The following is a 13,611-nucleotide window of genomic DNA, read 5'->3' as shown; positions in this document are numbered from 1 at the left end:
GAGCACCCAAGCTCTTGCCAATCCAGCCCAGTTTAGCAGAGGGAAGAAAACAAGGTAATTTATTGAATACTTACTGTTTGCAGGACACATCACTCCCTATCAAGTGCTGTGGGTATGTAAAGCAGCTTAAGCCAATTTCATCAGTGTCCTAAAGGAGCTTGGAATAAAGTGGTCTGCAGACTCAGATTGTCTGTTGTCAAAGATAAGTGGTTCAAAACACTGTTCCACCTTTACACACATCAGCAGGCAACAGACCTCTGCCATGAAAATTATAATTTAAACCAGAATGAATACCAGAAGGATGTTCACGGTAATGTGGCTGTTTTTTCCCTCCCATGTGTGTCTTTGCTCACATTTGGTCAGGGAAGAGGCCACAGAAAACCGGGCCAAGGAAAGATCTAGAGAACTATGGTAGTTGTCAATGGAATCCAACCATTTGCATGACATCAAAAGCTAAGGAGAATTAAGGATGTGCTATTTTTAAACGAATACTAGCACTTCCATATGGCTTTCCAGGAGCTTATATAACTCCCACTAAAACAAAAGGCCAGCTCTAAAGCAGCTGTAGAACAATAGAATCCCAAATCCTTTCACCCTTGGAAGAGTTCACGACTCTAAGAACACGTAAGTTCTATTACAATCGAAAAGCAAAAAGGGGGGAAAAGTCAACTCCATGAAAGAATTCCCTTCTCTGTCCCTTGTTGATAAATATACTCCAGGAAGAGCAGGGAGGAAGAAGACCAGCAGCCCCTCTGCGGAAATTTGCAACAGCTCTGGAATTGCCACTAGATAAAAGCAAGTTATCCCTCTTTGGTGTTCCAAGCACTTAGGGTAAATAATGGGCCTTCCTAGTAAAACACTTATAAAATATCATGAGGGAGAGTCCTGCTATGCAACTCTGTGGGTCAGGAATAGGCAAAATAAGAGCACTGCAGGACACCAGGATTAACAGAACCAAAAACTCGCTTTGGCCCCCGAAATGGCAAATGCTGCATACTGAAACAGACATGGCTATTGGTAGTTTGGGAGATGCGAGTAGCTAACAATGTTCTACTTCTGGGGTTGACTAGGGAGCACGTGACTGTTCCTTACGTTTTTATGGTTTCTAACTTAGGATCATTGGTTTTACAGGATGGTATGGAGCTCCTTATTCTTGGTCATCTATTTTCCAGAGATGACACTTACGAGTACCTTTTTTTTTTTTTTTAAATAATGTTGGAAACTAACATAATGAGTATGTGGTCTATTCTTTTTTCTGAAGGCTAGCATTAGATTAGTGATCCTGTTCTCTGAATGGTAAGACAGGCAGACCAATGAAGTAGCTAGAGCCTAAAGATTTATGAAGAAATTCATAAAATTCAGTATCACAGGATTTATCTCTTCATTACCTTATAGACCGAGTCTCTCAGGCAAATGATTAGTGGCACCACTATAGTGGCAATAGAAGAGAAGACTTAAAGTGAACGTGAACTATTAGTAAATACAAGCAAGCCAGACTGTAAAGCTGTTTGAAGGTTCTGGCAACTGTATTTCACTTTGAACAGATAACCTGCACTCTAAGTATTAAAGGACAGACCTGATATTAAAAAATATATTTTTAATCCTTAACAAATGTAAATTGTAAAGTTCACATGCCTGTTACATGCATCTGAGAAAGCAACTCTGTTATTTTAGCAATTCCTAACTCAGTGTACCCAGAGCTGTATTTCACTTTCCTGATCCAAATTAACTTTAAAATTCTGTTTAAAAAAAAAAAAAAATTCTAGGATAGGTAGGGACTAAATTCAAGAGAAGAGTGAAATAATTACATCTTTTTTTTTTTTCAGTATTTCTCAGAGTTCTTCAGGTTAGGATTTAATCTTTCAGCTTGGGTTTAAGGGCAGGATGTTTATATTGTCAAGGACCGAAATAAAGGTAAACAGGAATCAAGGAATGAGTGGGATGGCATGTGGTGTGTGTGTACCCACCCTGCACATAGGGGTAGGATGAAGGGGAGAGATTATAAATGCTCAGAACAATGTACAGTATAACTTCAAAAGTAGGTTTATGCTTCAAAAGACTTATAATGTCAAGGGACCCCAAAATGTAACTTGTGAAAATACAGTCTGCATTTTAGGATTTGGAAAGATGTAAGACACAGACCGGAACTGGATCTTAGCAAACATACACATCACAAGAAAGGGCTTCTTGGCAGCAAATCAACACCAAAACTTGACATAATTGAAGGAAATTTAATTTCAAAACACAAGAACAAAAGGACAGCATGTTACTACCACTGCAAATGTAATTATCCTTCCTTATCTCCAGTAGAGCTGTGAACTGAAAATCCAATAGAATGCTGATCCGCACCCCACCGCCACCAAAGCTCTACCGAGAGACAGAGATGCTGTAAACGGCAACAGGTCAGATTCTCCCAAAGGAAGGATAAGCAGCTCCCCACCATAATAAACATGCAGGTTAACCAAACACCTTAAAAAAAAAAGAAAGACGAAAGGAAAAAAGAAAAAGGAATTGGAGATATTCTCTGAAATGGAGGAAGAGTAAGATATTCTACATAGTCTAACTATAAAATAATTTTAAACCCATCTTCATGGAGAAATATCTTACATTCAGTCTGGGCTACAATGAGGAAGGGCAGGCATTATAAACGAGGTAAGGAATTAAACAAGCCGAGTGAGCCAGGGAAGTAAAACGACCTCTGTGGTCTCGCCCCAGTTTGCTTCCGGGGAGCACCCCCACCCCCTCTATATCCCTGCCGACCATGCTAGCATTTCCAAGCTGAAAACCTGTGTCCGTTCTTAGTACGGGTTCATGGCGTTTTGCTCGTGTGTTAAAGAAGGATGCTGGTGACCACCAGCTCCAATTGAGAGCCCACTGCCATTGCTACAGGAAGCAGCCTGCTTGTTGTCATCCTAGAAGGACGGAAGAGCAAAAGACACGTTTTAAAATCACTATTTATCGTGAGAAGAGCTGAACATCCCTGGTGAAAAGACTGAAGAGACATCATTTAACCTGGATCTTTCAGCAGTTTTGTCACATCATGGCTAAATGTCTCCCAGCATCTCCTTCCTCTTAAGTGATAATAAAAAAGATGTATTCTTTAAATGTAAATTAACCAATATTACGCTTGCTTTTTGAGATTTTTGGCAATTTCTTTGAGGTATGAACTGTTTTATTTCTATAAAATATGAAGCGTCTACCACAGTGGTGGGTATCCCTGTTGGTGCAGAATTAATACTGGCTTGTTGATTAGCTGAATGGATGGCTGGATGGCTGGAGGGATGAATGGATGAATGGATAGATGGAGGGATGGATGAATGAGAGACACCAGGTGCTGTCGTCTCGGTACAGTTAAGGAAACAAAGAATGCTCAAGTTGGAAGAGGCCTTAGAAGTCATTTATTCTCAAGGTAGGAGTCACTTCACTATCCACCCAACCTTGGCTTGCAAATCACCCATAAAATAGAGCTCACGAGTTCACAACTGTAGTTTTTTTTTAATGATTTCATATAGAGAACAATAAGCCTCCCTTTTAAATAAACAGCATCTTCCCCTCACCTCGCACAGAGCACACTCTGCCCACCCTGGGCAGCCTGAGGCTCAGGGCATGAGCGAGACTCAACGCGCTCCACATGCTGCGGAGCAACTAAGCCCGTGTGTCATAACTACTGAGCCCGCGTGCTGCAACTACTGAAGCCCACTCGCCTAGAGCCTGTGCTCCACAACAAGAGAAGCCACCGCAATGAGAAGCCTGTGCACCGCAATGAAGAGTAGTCCCCGCTCGCCACAACCAGAGAAAGCCTGCGCACAGCAACGAAGACCCAATGCAGCCAAAAATTTAAAAATAAAATTTTTAAAAAAAGTGCAAAACTTATAAAAAAATTATAATCATGAACCAAGGATATGATTTTGTCCATTAAAAAAGAATGGCATTCCCGGCTCACCTTCATACAACTGGGCGTACTGGGGGAATCCTGCCGCCCGTAGCCAATCACAAGCTTCTTTGGCTTCAATTTCTAGAATAGAACAGAGGACAGACAAACATGTTAGTCACGTGTAACTCAGCGTACTTCTTCTTCCTTAATAAACTCTGGTTTTGTTATATAAGCAAAAGACGACATCTGTTGAAAAGGGATAAGCAAAAAGCGAAAAAGAAAATCCACTTATTCAAATGGTTTCGATTTTTGTGCATCTTTTCAGACTTTAAAAAATATATGTAATTATCCATCTTTCCTTTAAAAGACAAAAAACAAAAATGGAGTCCCAGCAGTAAGTTACTCTGTGCTGCTTCTGTGTTCTGGTTATAAATGATTAAAAAAATAGGGCTTAATGAGAAAGTTGAAGAAGGGTTAAATAATTATTAATTTTAGGCCTAGATGGACTAACTTGCTTTACTTTTCACATCAATAAAAGGCCACCAAGTACATCTGACACCCTGGAAGAGCACTAAGTTGACCAAAGGGACTGAGCTTCTGCCACCCAGTGGGATGCGTGTAACTGCCCAGGGGCTGTGAAGGTGTGCCTTCGGGTGCATCAGGCAGTAAGAGAGGCCTGGGCAGTCAGGGGCCCTGGAGGGCATTAAGTCAACAAACCCCACAATCTTGGCAGGCTGAGATGCCTAATAAAGCTTCTACTTCCCCGTGGTTAACATCTTGTAGATAGTATTGATAAACAGAAAGGCCAAGAGCAACTAACACACCTGCGTTCAAATTCACTCAAGCACTTATTTACAATCCCGTTAGCACAGAGGAGGTCAGCACAGTCATTAGTTTCTCAGTTTGCACAAAGAATATTCTTTCAACCCTCTTCCCACCTTCCTCAGACCATTAGAGTACTTAAGGTATGTAAGGCTAGTCACTCATTTATAAATGTCTCAACATTGCTTAATTTATTCCAGATTCAAATCTTCATTATGCATCTCTCCTCTGAGCCAGATAGGAGGTTGACAGTCCATCGCGGAGAAGTATGTAGATATCACTTTTGTCTAGTGACTTTATAGTTTCAGAGCATTTTTTAAACTATTATTTTATGAGTTCCTTGGGTCTTTAAAGAAAAAAGAATTAAGAACACTCAAATTCATTAAAGCAAGTAGGAATGTCCTTATTGAACCGACATGCCAAAGATAAAAGCCTGCTGCTACCTTCTGATGAGCTAGTTAACACCCAAACAGAAACAATTATGGCAGCAGAGAAGCAATAGATGACACGGCAAGGTTTGTTACTTTCATGAATCTTCTCAGTGTGGCGATGAAAGTAGCATCATAAAACACAAGATTCAGGACTGAATTCGGGGAAGGAGGATAGAGTGACATGAATGTGTAAGAATCTCGATGTTTGTACTAAATCATAGAATTGTCCAATGTGAATTACCTGCGCTAACATTTTTTCATGTATTTATAACCATACCTTGTTTCAGAAAGGAATTAATGAAGATTTATATAAAATCATAAAATAAACATTTTCCAGAGAACTATATTGCTGGAAAAACATATAAAAGCTCAACATTTTATTTTAAAGGATGTGGAAACTACTTTTTTCTCTATCCCCATGGCCCTCGCTCAAAGATAGATATGGAAAGAAAAAAAGCTAAGTGTTTTGTTTTTTAAAAATATTTTAAATATCTCAATTCTTCTGACTATCTGGAGGTTATTTCCACTGAACACATTGTTAGACATCGAACAACAGATTGCTAAAAAGTAAATGTATTCGCTTTCTAAATATTTTACTTAATAAGTGGTGAGTAGCCAGAAATTCTCAACGTCCACCCTTTCTGTGGACACCCTTTCTGTGTGTCATACTCAGATATGACAACAGATCAGTGCACATGCGCATGTGCGCACACACACACACACACAGACACACAGACACACACACACACCTTAACTGGACACAATTCTCCAGCCAGTATCACCACCTACTTAGAGAACGTTCCTGATTTCTTATTAAAATGGCTTCATGCCAAGAGGCACGAAAGATATAAGGTATTATTTTTCTAAAAAACCTTTAAATTTATATAATACTTTACAAATCACAAAGTGTTTTCACATATATTACTCACTTAAGGCCCCACGTAACTTCAGGAACACATAAATGCCTACTGCTGTGTTGTCATCCTTATTCATTTTCCACCACTACAAAAAGAAATGCCCCCAAATGACCAAAATCGATCAAAAAAGCTGTGTTCAAACAGCCACTCTTCTTAGGGCCACTTGGTTAGAAAGAAATGATGTGAACAGGCCAAGGTTTGCTTCTTCAGCAGATAATTTAATGAAAGGTCTACAATGGCTAAAAAGCAGCACTTCCAAGAACTACAGAGACTAGTAATTTTACCTGCCTTTTCCTTTCCCTAAAATAGATGAGAATGTCTTTCTTTTAGATATGAAACCATGGGAAACAGACAAGCCTGTACATTTAACAAAGTCCATTCATGAAAACTTAGGCTGCATAATAATAAATGAGAACTTAAACCCACTGTTTCTATAGAAATCAGAATTAGAAAATTGTAAAAATTGTAAAAAGCTGTCACTGTTTTTTTTTTTTTTTTTTGTGGTACGCGGGCCTCTCACTGTTGTGGTCTCCCCCGTTGCGCAGCACAGGCTCCGGACGCGCAGGCTCAGCAGCCATGGCTCACGGGCCCAGCCACTCCATGCCACGTGGGATCCTCCCGGACCGGGGCACGAACCCGTGTCCCCTGCGTCGGCAGGCAGACTCTCAACCACTGCGCCACCAGAGAAGCCCAACTGTCACTGATTTTTTAATAAATGAGACAGTTACTGACTTCACTCCCACCCCTTTCCAGTTACCAAGTGAAAATGATAACGATCTAAGTACTGATTTTTAAAAAAATCAGTATTTCCATTTTATTTAACATGAAATGAACCTATGTCTACATCCAGGTCAGTTAGGGATTTACCCCTTCTAGTTCCCTGGATCCAGGCCACAACTTTGACTCTTATCCTAACTGAAACTCCAAGTTTCCAATTCTCTCCTCTCTGAGACTCCAGCCACCAACCCTGCCTCATCAAACTTCCTGCATTACAGTTTTGATCTCGTCTCTCCTGCAAAAACTTCCCTGGAGCTCCACTGCTTAGAAAATCAAGTCTAAATATCTCCCTAGGTTTTCAAGGTTCTCCATGTGGCATCCAAATGAATCGTTCAGCTCCCTGTACTCCCTCCATACCCCAGCCAAAGTAAACCTGGCCCTTCCTCATCTCCCCACACATCCCTGGCTGGAAGTTCTCTCCTATCCCCTCATTATCCTTCAAGGCCTAGTCCAAGCGCCACCTCCTCTAGGAAGTCTTCCCAGATGCCTCCTGACAATTCTGTCAATGGCTAACTTTTCTTGAGCGCTGACTGTGCACAAGGCCCAGTTTAAGTACTTAAGGCATATGAATTCCTTGACCCCTCATACTGATCCTAACACGTGGGTTGCACATATCATCCCACATGGGTTGGGAATATCATCCCCAAGATATGCAGATGGAGAAACAAGTGGAGAAACAACCAGCTCTCCTCGAAAACAAGCTTCCTTTCCATTCAAATGCCCTAGTGAACAGGAGAGCTAAGGCTTGCAGACATGAGCAACACCGGATTTTCCTGAGAAAATATGCAACAGTGAACAACATGTAAAATATTAAACAAAACCAGGTAAACATTGCATTACTGCTGTCACTTTAACTCCCCATGCCTGTTTTTGGAGGCCTCTAACCAGTTCTCAGGGTGTGACTTTTCCTTCAGTGGTCGAATGAAAAACTATCAGCACGGTTTTTAAAAAACATTCCCCACCAGGCAGAGGCGCCATCAGAAACTGGAAACACAGTGGAAACACAAGGACACTTTTAGACTTGGGTTTTCTCTTAGCAAACAACAGACAAATGTGTGAAGGAGGAAACAGGAAATTTTTATTGGCGCCACCTTTAATAATTAGTTGTATTAGATGAATGAGGTTCAGGACACCTTTGGTGTAAGGCTTGGGAACCATTAGGCCATATTTGCATGCTTCCTGGCATGATGGGATGACCCTATCTTCCCCTTACCTCTCAACAGTAAGTTAAACAGAAATTCCCCAACACCGTCATCATTCCGCTGAACTCGCTGATCTTAGCGGCTGAGCAATGGTAATCGGGTCAAAGCAGGATGTGATTACTTCCATCTTCCCTTTCCTCTACCTTCACAGTGCGAACCCTCGTGCTTGCTTCCTGCCTTCTTTGCAATGTGCTCCTGAAATCAGGGCTCAAGGCAAAAGCTCCATGGACTTTACCTCTTAAATAAAATTCTAAGGAATTGGAGGAATGTAAGAAAATTCAAACATTTTCTAGATTCCTTGGATTCCCCCAACTATGGCAGACTTGCGGGCAAAGATCCATGGAAATGTTGATGTTCTTACAGCCATGGAGAAGCACGTCAGCTGTGTTAAGGCAGGCAGTGCTTTCTGATCTAAACCAAGATGCCTGCCCTGGTCACAAAAATTCCTTCAAATGGAGGAGTAATTACTTCAAATGATCAGTTCTCTCGCCTCCGTTCAGGTAGCCAATTTTACAGGACTGCCGTACAGCTGGGCACCAACAGCTTAACCTCCCCGGGCACAGGGTTTCACAGGGCAGAGAAGCAAACCACAGCCTCAGACACTTGATCTCAGTGGCTCTGAGGCTTGGATCCTAGTAGGTATCACCTTGGGGAGCTTTCTAAAACCACCCACCACTATCCACTCCCAGGTATTCTGATTTGCTCCATCTAGGGAGGGCCCAAACAACATCTTTTTTAAAAAGCTCCTAAGTAAATGTAAAGGTGGCCAGGATCGGGAACCACTGAACCAGACAACATTTCTTTGCATGCCTTTATCCCAGACTCTTTCTTCCCCAATTATCCTAACAGCCTTCCAACTGAACTCTCTGATAACCCCTGCCCCCAAGAAATGTATCCTAGTCCAAAGGGTTCCTGAGCCCTGGATTGATTTGTATGAAATACATAATTCATCACGTCACTCCTCTGCTTAGAATTCTTCCATGACTCTCCACTGCCTTTCACATACAATACAGTCCCAACTCCTCAGCAGACCCACAGCCGTCTTAACTCGGCCTCTGCCCAGCCATTCCGCTCCTGGAAGGTCTCCAAATGCAAGCTCTGCTCCCGTCTTCCTGAATTCCTTGGGGTTCGCAGGATGCATATGCTCTCTTAACACTTCAAGTTCTTATCTCTTCTCTCTCCTGCCGCAAACAAATTCCCCCTCTGCACCCCATCAACCCCTCTCCCCCACCCTCCTCGTATGGTGAGGTGCAAATACCAGAAGCTTCTTAATTCATTTGTATATCCTGAAAGACTACTTTTTCCACATTGGAAGCACACATACATTTGTTTGAAGGAAAAGAACCCATTAAAATTTCCCTTCCTTCAAAGACAGACTTAGAGAACTACAACTTAAACCCCTGTCTCTTTGCAATTAATAAAAATAAATGTTCAACACATACACTGTCAAAGACTGGTTATCGGGAGTTACCTATGTAAAGTGAATTCCTGGTTGGGCTAAGTCAGATAGCACAACATATATATTAATATTTATTAAACTCTTCTGTTATCTAATCACAGCAAAGATTATGACTAGCCACTAGCAACATTCCTACCCTCAGAAGCCTAAAAAAATTCTAAACATTTGCTGTGCCTATTCTGAAAGAAACCAGTTAGGAAGCTTTTGGAAGACCGGTCAATACTAATTCAGTTTCTAGGCCATTTGGCCTCACAGGAGCTGACCCCAATCCACCTTCAGATATATTCTAGTACAGCCACACATTTATGTGAAGCCAATCACCCTTCATTTCCCCCCTTAACTCAATATTTATTTATTGAACATCCACCGTCTGTGCTGCCAGCTGTGCTCAGGGACAATCAAAGGCACAGGTTCCTGCCCCGAAGCTGGAAGCCAAAGGGAAAGGTAATTCACAGTTAAGGGCATGATGTCAGATGATCCTCTACTTAGGAATGAACTGGTTTCCTAAGGGCTCTTCTGAGATCCCTGTATTTAAGTCCCAAGGGACCCTGTCTGGGCAGCACCTAAGAATCCCCACTTCACAGGTGAGAGCCAGAGGTCTAACGATGGCCCACCCAGCCCAGCTCCTTCCTCTACCCCTTCTGTCACCCCATCTACCTCCGGCTAACCGATCCAGCCTTACTGATCTCACACACCCCATGCCCCCTTTCCTGCTTTATTTTTTCTTCTTCCAAAACGTTTATTGTGTGTATTTTGTCTCACCCCTCTGCAAACTCGCAAGAGGCCAGTTTCTTTGCCTGTTTTACTCTTTGTTATACCCCAAGCACTGCCAACAGTGTAGCGCACATAGTAGTTACTCGACAAATAAGTATTACATAAATAAATAAACTGCAATGTGATTTTCTTCCAGTGAAGTTGTTTTAATTTTTCAGACCAGGATCCACCATAAGAAACACGTTTTACATTGTAACCTGGCATACACATATATGCATATGTGTATACATGCACCCATTCATGTACACAAACACACGTGTGTGTATAAGCATATACAAGAGTGAAACAAGTTTCCCCAAATAACACTTACAATAAGTAATGCAGTCTTACATTTTCCCACTCTATTTTAAAAAATACTATTTGTTACCTCCCAAAGCAACCCATTTGAAATACACTATTCTCACACAGCTTTTTCTTAAAGAGAAAGGAAGGAAGGAAGGAAGGAAGGAAGGAGGAAGGAAGGAAGGAAGGGAGGGAGGGAGGGAAGGAAGAAAGGAGAGGAGAAAAAAAAGAAAGAAAAAGAAAACAGCAAACTAAAACACTTCTGTATAGTACAGAGGAGATTGTGATGTGACAAAGACACGTTATGAATTCAGAGGTGGGAGGGGGAGAGAGGGAGGGGGCTGCTTGGGCACTCATTTTAATGCTCAGCCTCTATTTAAGGAGGCCTTATGATATTTTATATAAGATTGGATTGCAGGAGAGGAGATTTGGAATAAAAGAAAATAAGCTAAGCGGAGAGCTGGCAAAGCACAGGTGTGTGTGAAGGAATGGTACGTAGTCTCAATTTACTGTAACAGAGAACAAAGGAAGGGGAGGCATGCAGTGGAAAGCGGGTTATGCCACAGAGCAGATATAAGCGTCTCCTTAGCCTGGTTACCCAATGAGCAACCAACACTATTTCCTCAGATGTAAAAGAGCTTTGCATCTGAGTTTCCCAAGTTCCTTCTAATAATCCATCACAGAAAGGGGGCAAAGTATGACCTGTAACAGCTCAGGAAAATAGGTCCAGGAAAGAATCCATTGCTTAGTTAAGCAGCCTTAAGAAAATAATCTCTCTGGACCGGTTTCCTCATCTGTAAAATGTGGGATTGCTATAGGCTTCGTAAATTCCCTGTTTCTGACTCTAAGAGTTCCTTTATGCCCATTTCCCTTGCTCTCTGAGACAACCTTTAGACTAGGTTCCATTTCTGTTAATTTTCCAGATTTATCATCAATTACATGGAGACATCCTTCTTCCTTCAAAAAGTTAGATCAATAGTAACTACTTTGAGTTCTCCAATTTTGAAAATTTACTGGCTTATTGCTGAAGTATCTAATTTGCTTCTTAATAATCAATTTCTTTATTTGTCCTATGAAGCCAATGTTCATATTACAGAGAATTCAAAACCCTAGGTGTTTTTGCTTATGTATATCTACAACCCTCAAACTAAAATTAGTCTTTATAGGAAGAAAACACTTCAACCCATAGAAAACTTTGAGTTTTACTTTGTTTATTGATCCTGTACATTCGTGTTTCAGTTAATAGCACCATCCTGGCATCTACCTAACCAGTGAATTGGGGGCTGGAAAGCATCTTGGAACTTTTCATGTTTTCTCTTTACAAATGAGGAAGCTGGTCCAAAGTTTAGGTAATTTGCTTAAGGTCCAGAGCCACCCAGGCCTCACTCCTGTTTAGAGAACTTCCTGCACACTGCAGTCTTGCCTACAAAGACCACCCTCACTTTTAAATCACTAGACTGTTTTCCAGTACAAGTAAGAACTGGGAGTTTTGAGGGAGTTCTCTTTTTAAGTTTTTTCCCCTCTCCTGCTTGAGATCTGGAGGCAGATATGTCGCTTTCTAGTGAAGAACATTCCTAGAAATAACATAAAAGGGGAAAAAAGGACCTATCTCCCCCAATGATGTGATGACAACTTAATAAATGGCTCTGCATCGAAAAACGGAAATCTTGGGACACACAAGGCAAAGCTACACCTGAGATTCTGCACAGGAGGCCACACTCTAGCAATGCAGAGTTAAATGAATTGAAATCCCCTCTGGGGGTCATTTAGGTCAAGTGTTTGCAAAACACAGTTTTTAACACACAAACCGGGAAAAAGCAAGTAGCTCATATCAAAAAATATATGCCCTTCCCTTGCAAAGGCAAACAGCTCTGTATTCGTTTAAGCCCAGGCATGACCAGGCACCTTCAGGCACTCCAGGCTTGAGTTGATCTAGTTATTTCCAGGAACAGAAAACATCTCCCAATGAATCAAACATTGGCACTTACTACCCAACACAAAATAGTCAAACTGAAATGAAAATAAACTATTAAGGAAATGGATACTGCATCATCACATCTTTCTACTTCATTTCAATCTGGGGTGGGGCAAAAAAACCTTCCATTTACACACACATACACACACACACACTTCTAGTATTTTGCATCAAATATTTATGCATTTCAAACCATGCATTACTAAGAAAAGTGATTTGAAAGAGCTCTTTAAATACTAAGTCCTTTAAAGATGATAATTGGGTAGATTAAGAAAATAATTTCAAGAAAGGAAACCATCTTAAACCAACTTTAAGGGCCTTATTTTTCTGAGCCTCATTTTTTTCATTAAGTGAAGTACATGGTTTACGATTACGTAATCCACTTCCTTTTAAACTTATTTTTCAAGGCAAAAATACCTGGTCACAAACCTAAAATAACAACTACCTCCCTATCTTCACCATTAAAGACTGACAGGCTCATCAAGTCTTTCTTTTACATATGTTAGCAAAGCTTATTCTACTAAACAACCCTTCCCCAATCTTTGGCCTTTTCCCTAAGTTCTACAGCGTTATAGCACAGGAGAGAGAAAATATTGTGCAAATTGTAGTGTTACAAAAACCTTAAGTTAGAAATAAAGAGAATAGTGAGAGATTCTAAAGAAACTGTTCACTCATATTTCAGTGCATCCTGACAGAGAAAAAAGATCTAGAATTGAATGAAACATCAAGTTGCCTTATCAAAGACCAATGAAAATAAAAACATGGCAGATACTGGTTAATACAAGCAGCTTTTAGCCACTCCTACGTCTAACCTCAAACAGGAAGCACTACAGGCAGATCTCATGTTACTGTACTTTGTAGATACTGCAGTTTTTACAAATGGAAGGTTTGTGGCAACCCTGTGTTGATCAAGTCTATTATTGGGGCCACTTTTCCAACAGCATTAAAAAATGCTGTTGGAAAAATGCTAAACAGCATTATGTTTAGACATAATCTTTTAGACATCACTTTTTTTTTTGCGGTACGCGGGCCTCTCACTGTTGTGGCCTCTCCTGTTGCGGAGCACAGGCTCCAGATGTGCAGGCCCAGCGGCCATGG

The 13,611-nt window shown here is 41.0% G+C and overlaps 1 protein-coding gene across 3 annotated transcripts in view; it reads right to left on the bottom strand.

Moving 5' to 3' along the window:
• DLC1 (DLC1 Rho GTPase activating protein) overlaps positions 1-13,611 on the bottom strand; it is a 398,279-nt gene that overhangs the window by 21,596 nt on the left and 363,072 nt on the right. For all 3 annotated transcript variants that reach the window (XM_030832119.3, XM_060291418.1, XM_030832139.3), the window contains one exon: positions 3,944-4,015. In XM_030832119.3, coding sequence (XP_030687979.2) covers positions 3,944-4,015 — 72 coding nt within the window. The remainder of the gene's footprint in view (positions 1-3,943; positions 4,016-13,611) is intronic.

Source organism: Globicephala melas, chromosome 21, assembly GCF_963455315.2.
Source record: "Globicephala melas chromosome 21, mGloMel1.2, whole genome shotgun sequence".
Taxonomy (NCBI): domain Eukaryota; kingdom Metazoa; phylum Chordata; class Mammalia; order Artiodactyla; family Delphinidae; genus Globicephala; species Globicephala melas.
The sequence above is the reverse complement of the archived record's forward strand: the minus strand, read 5'-3'. Positions and strand labels throughout refer to the sequence as shown.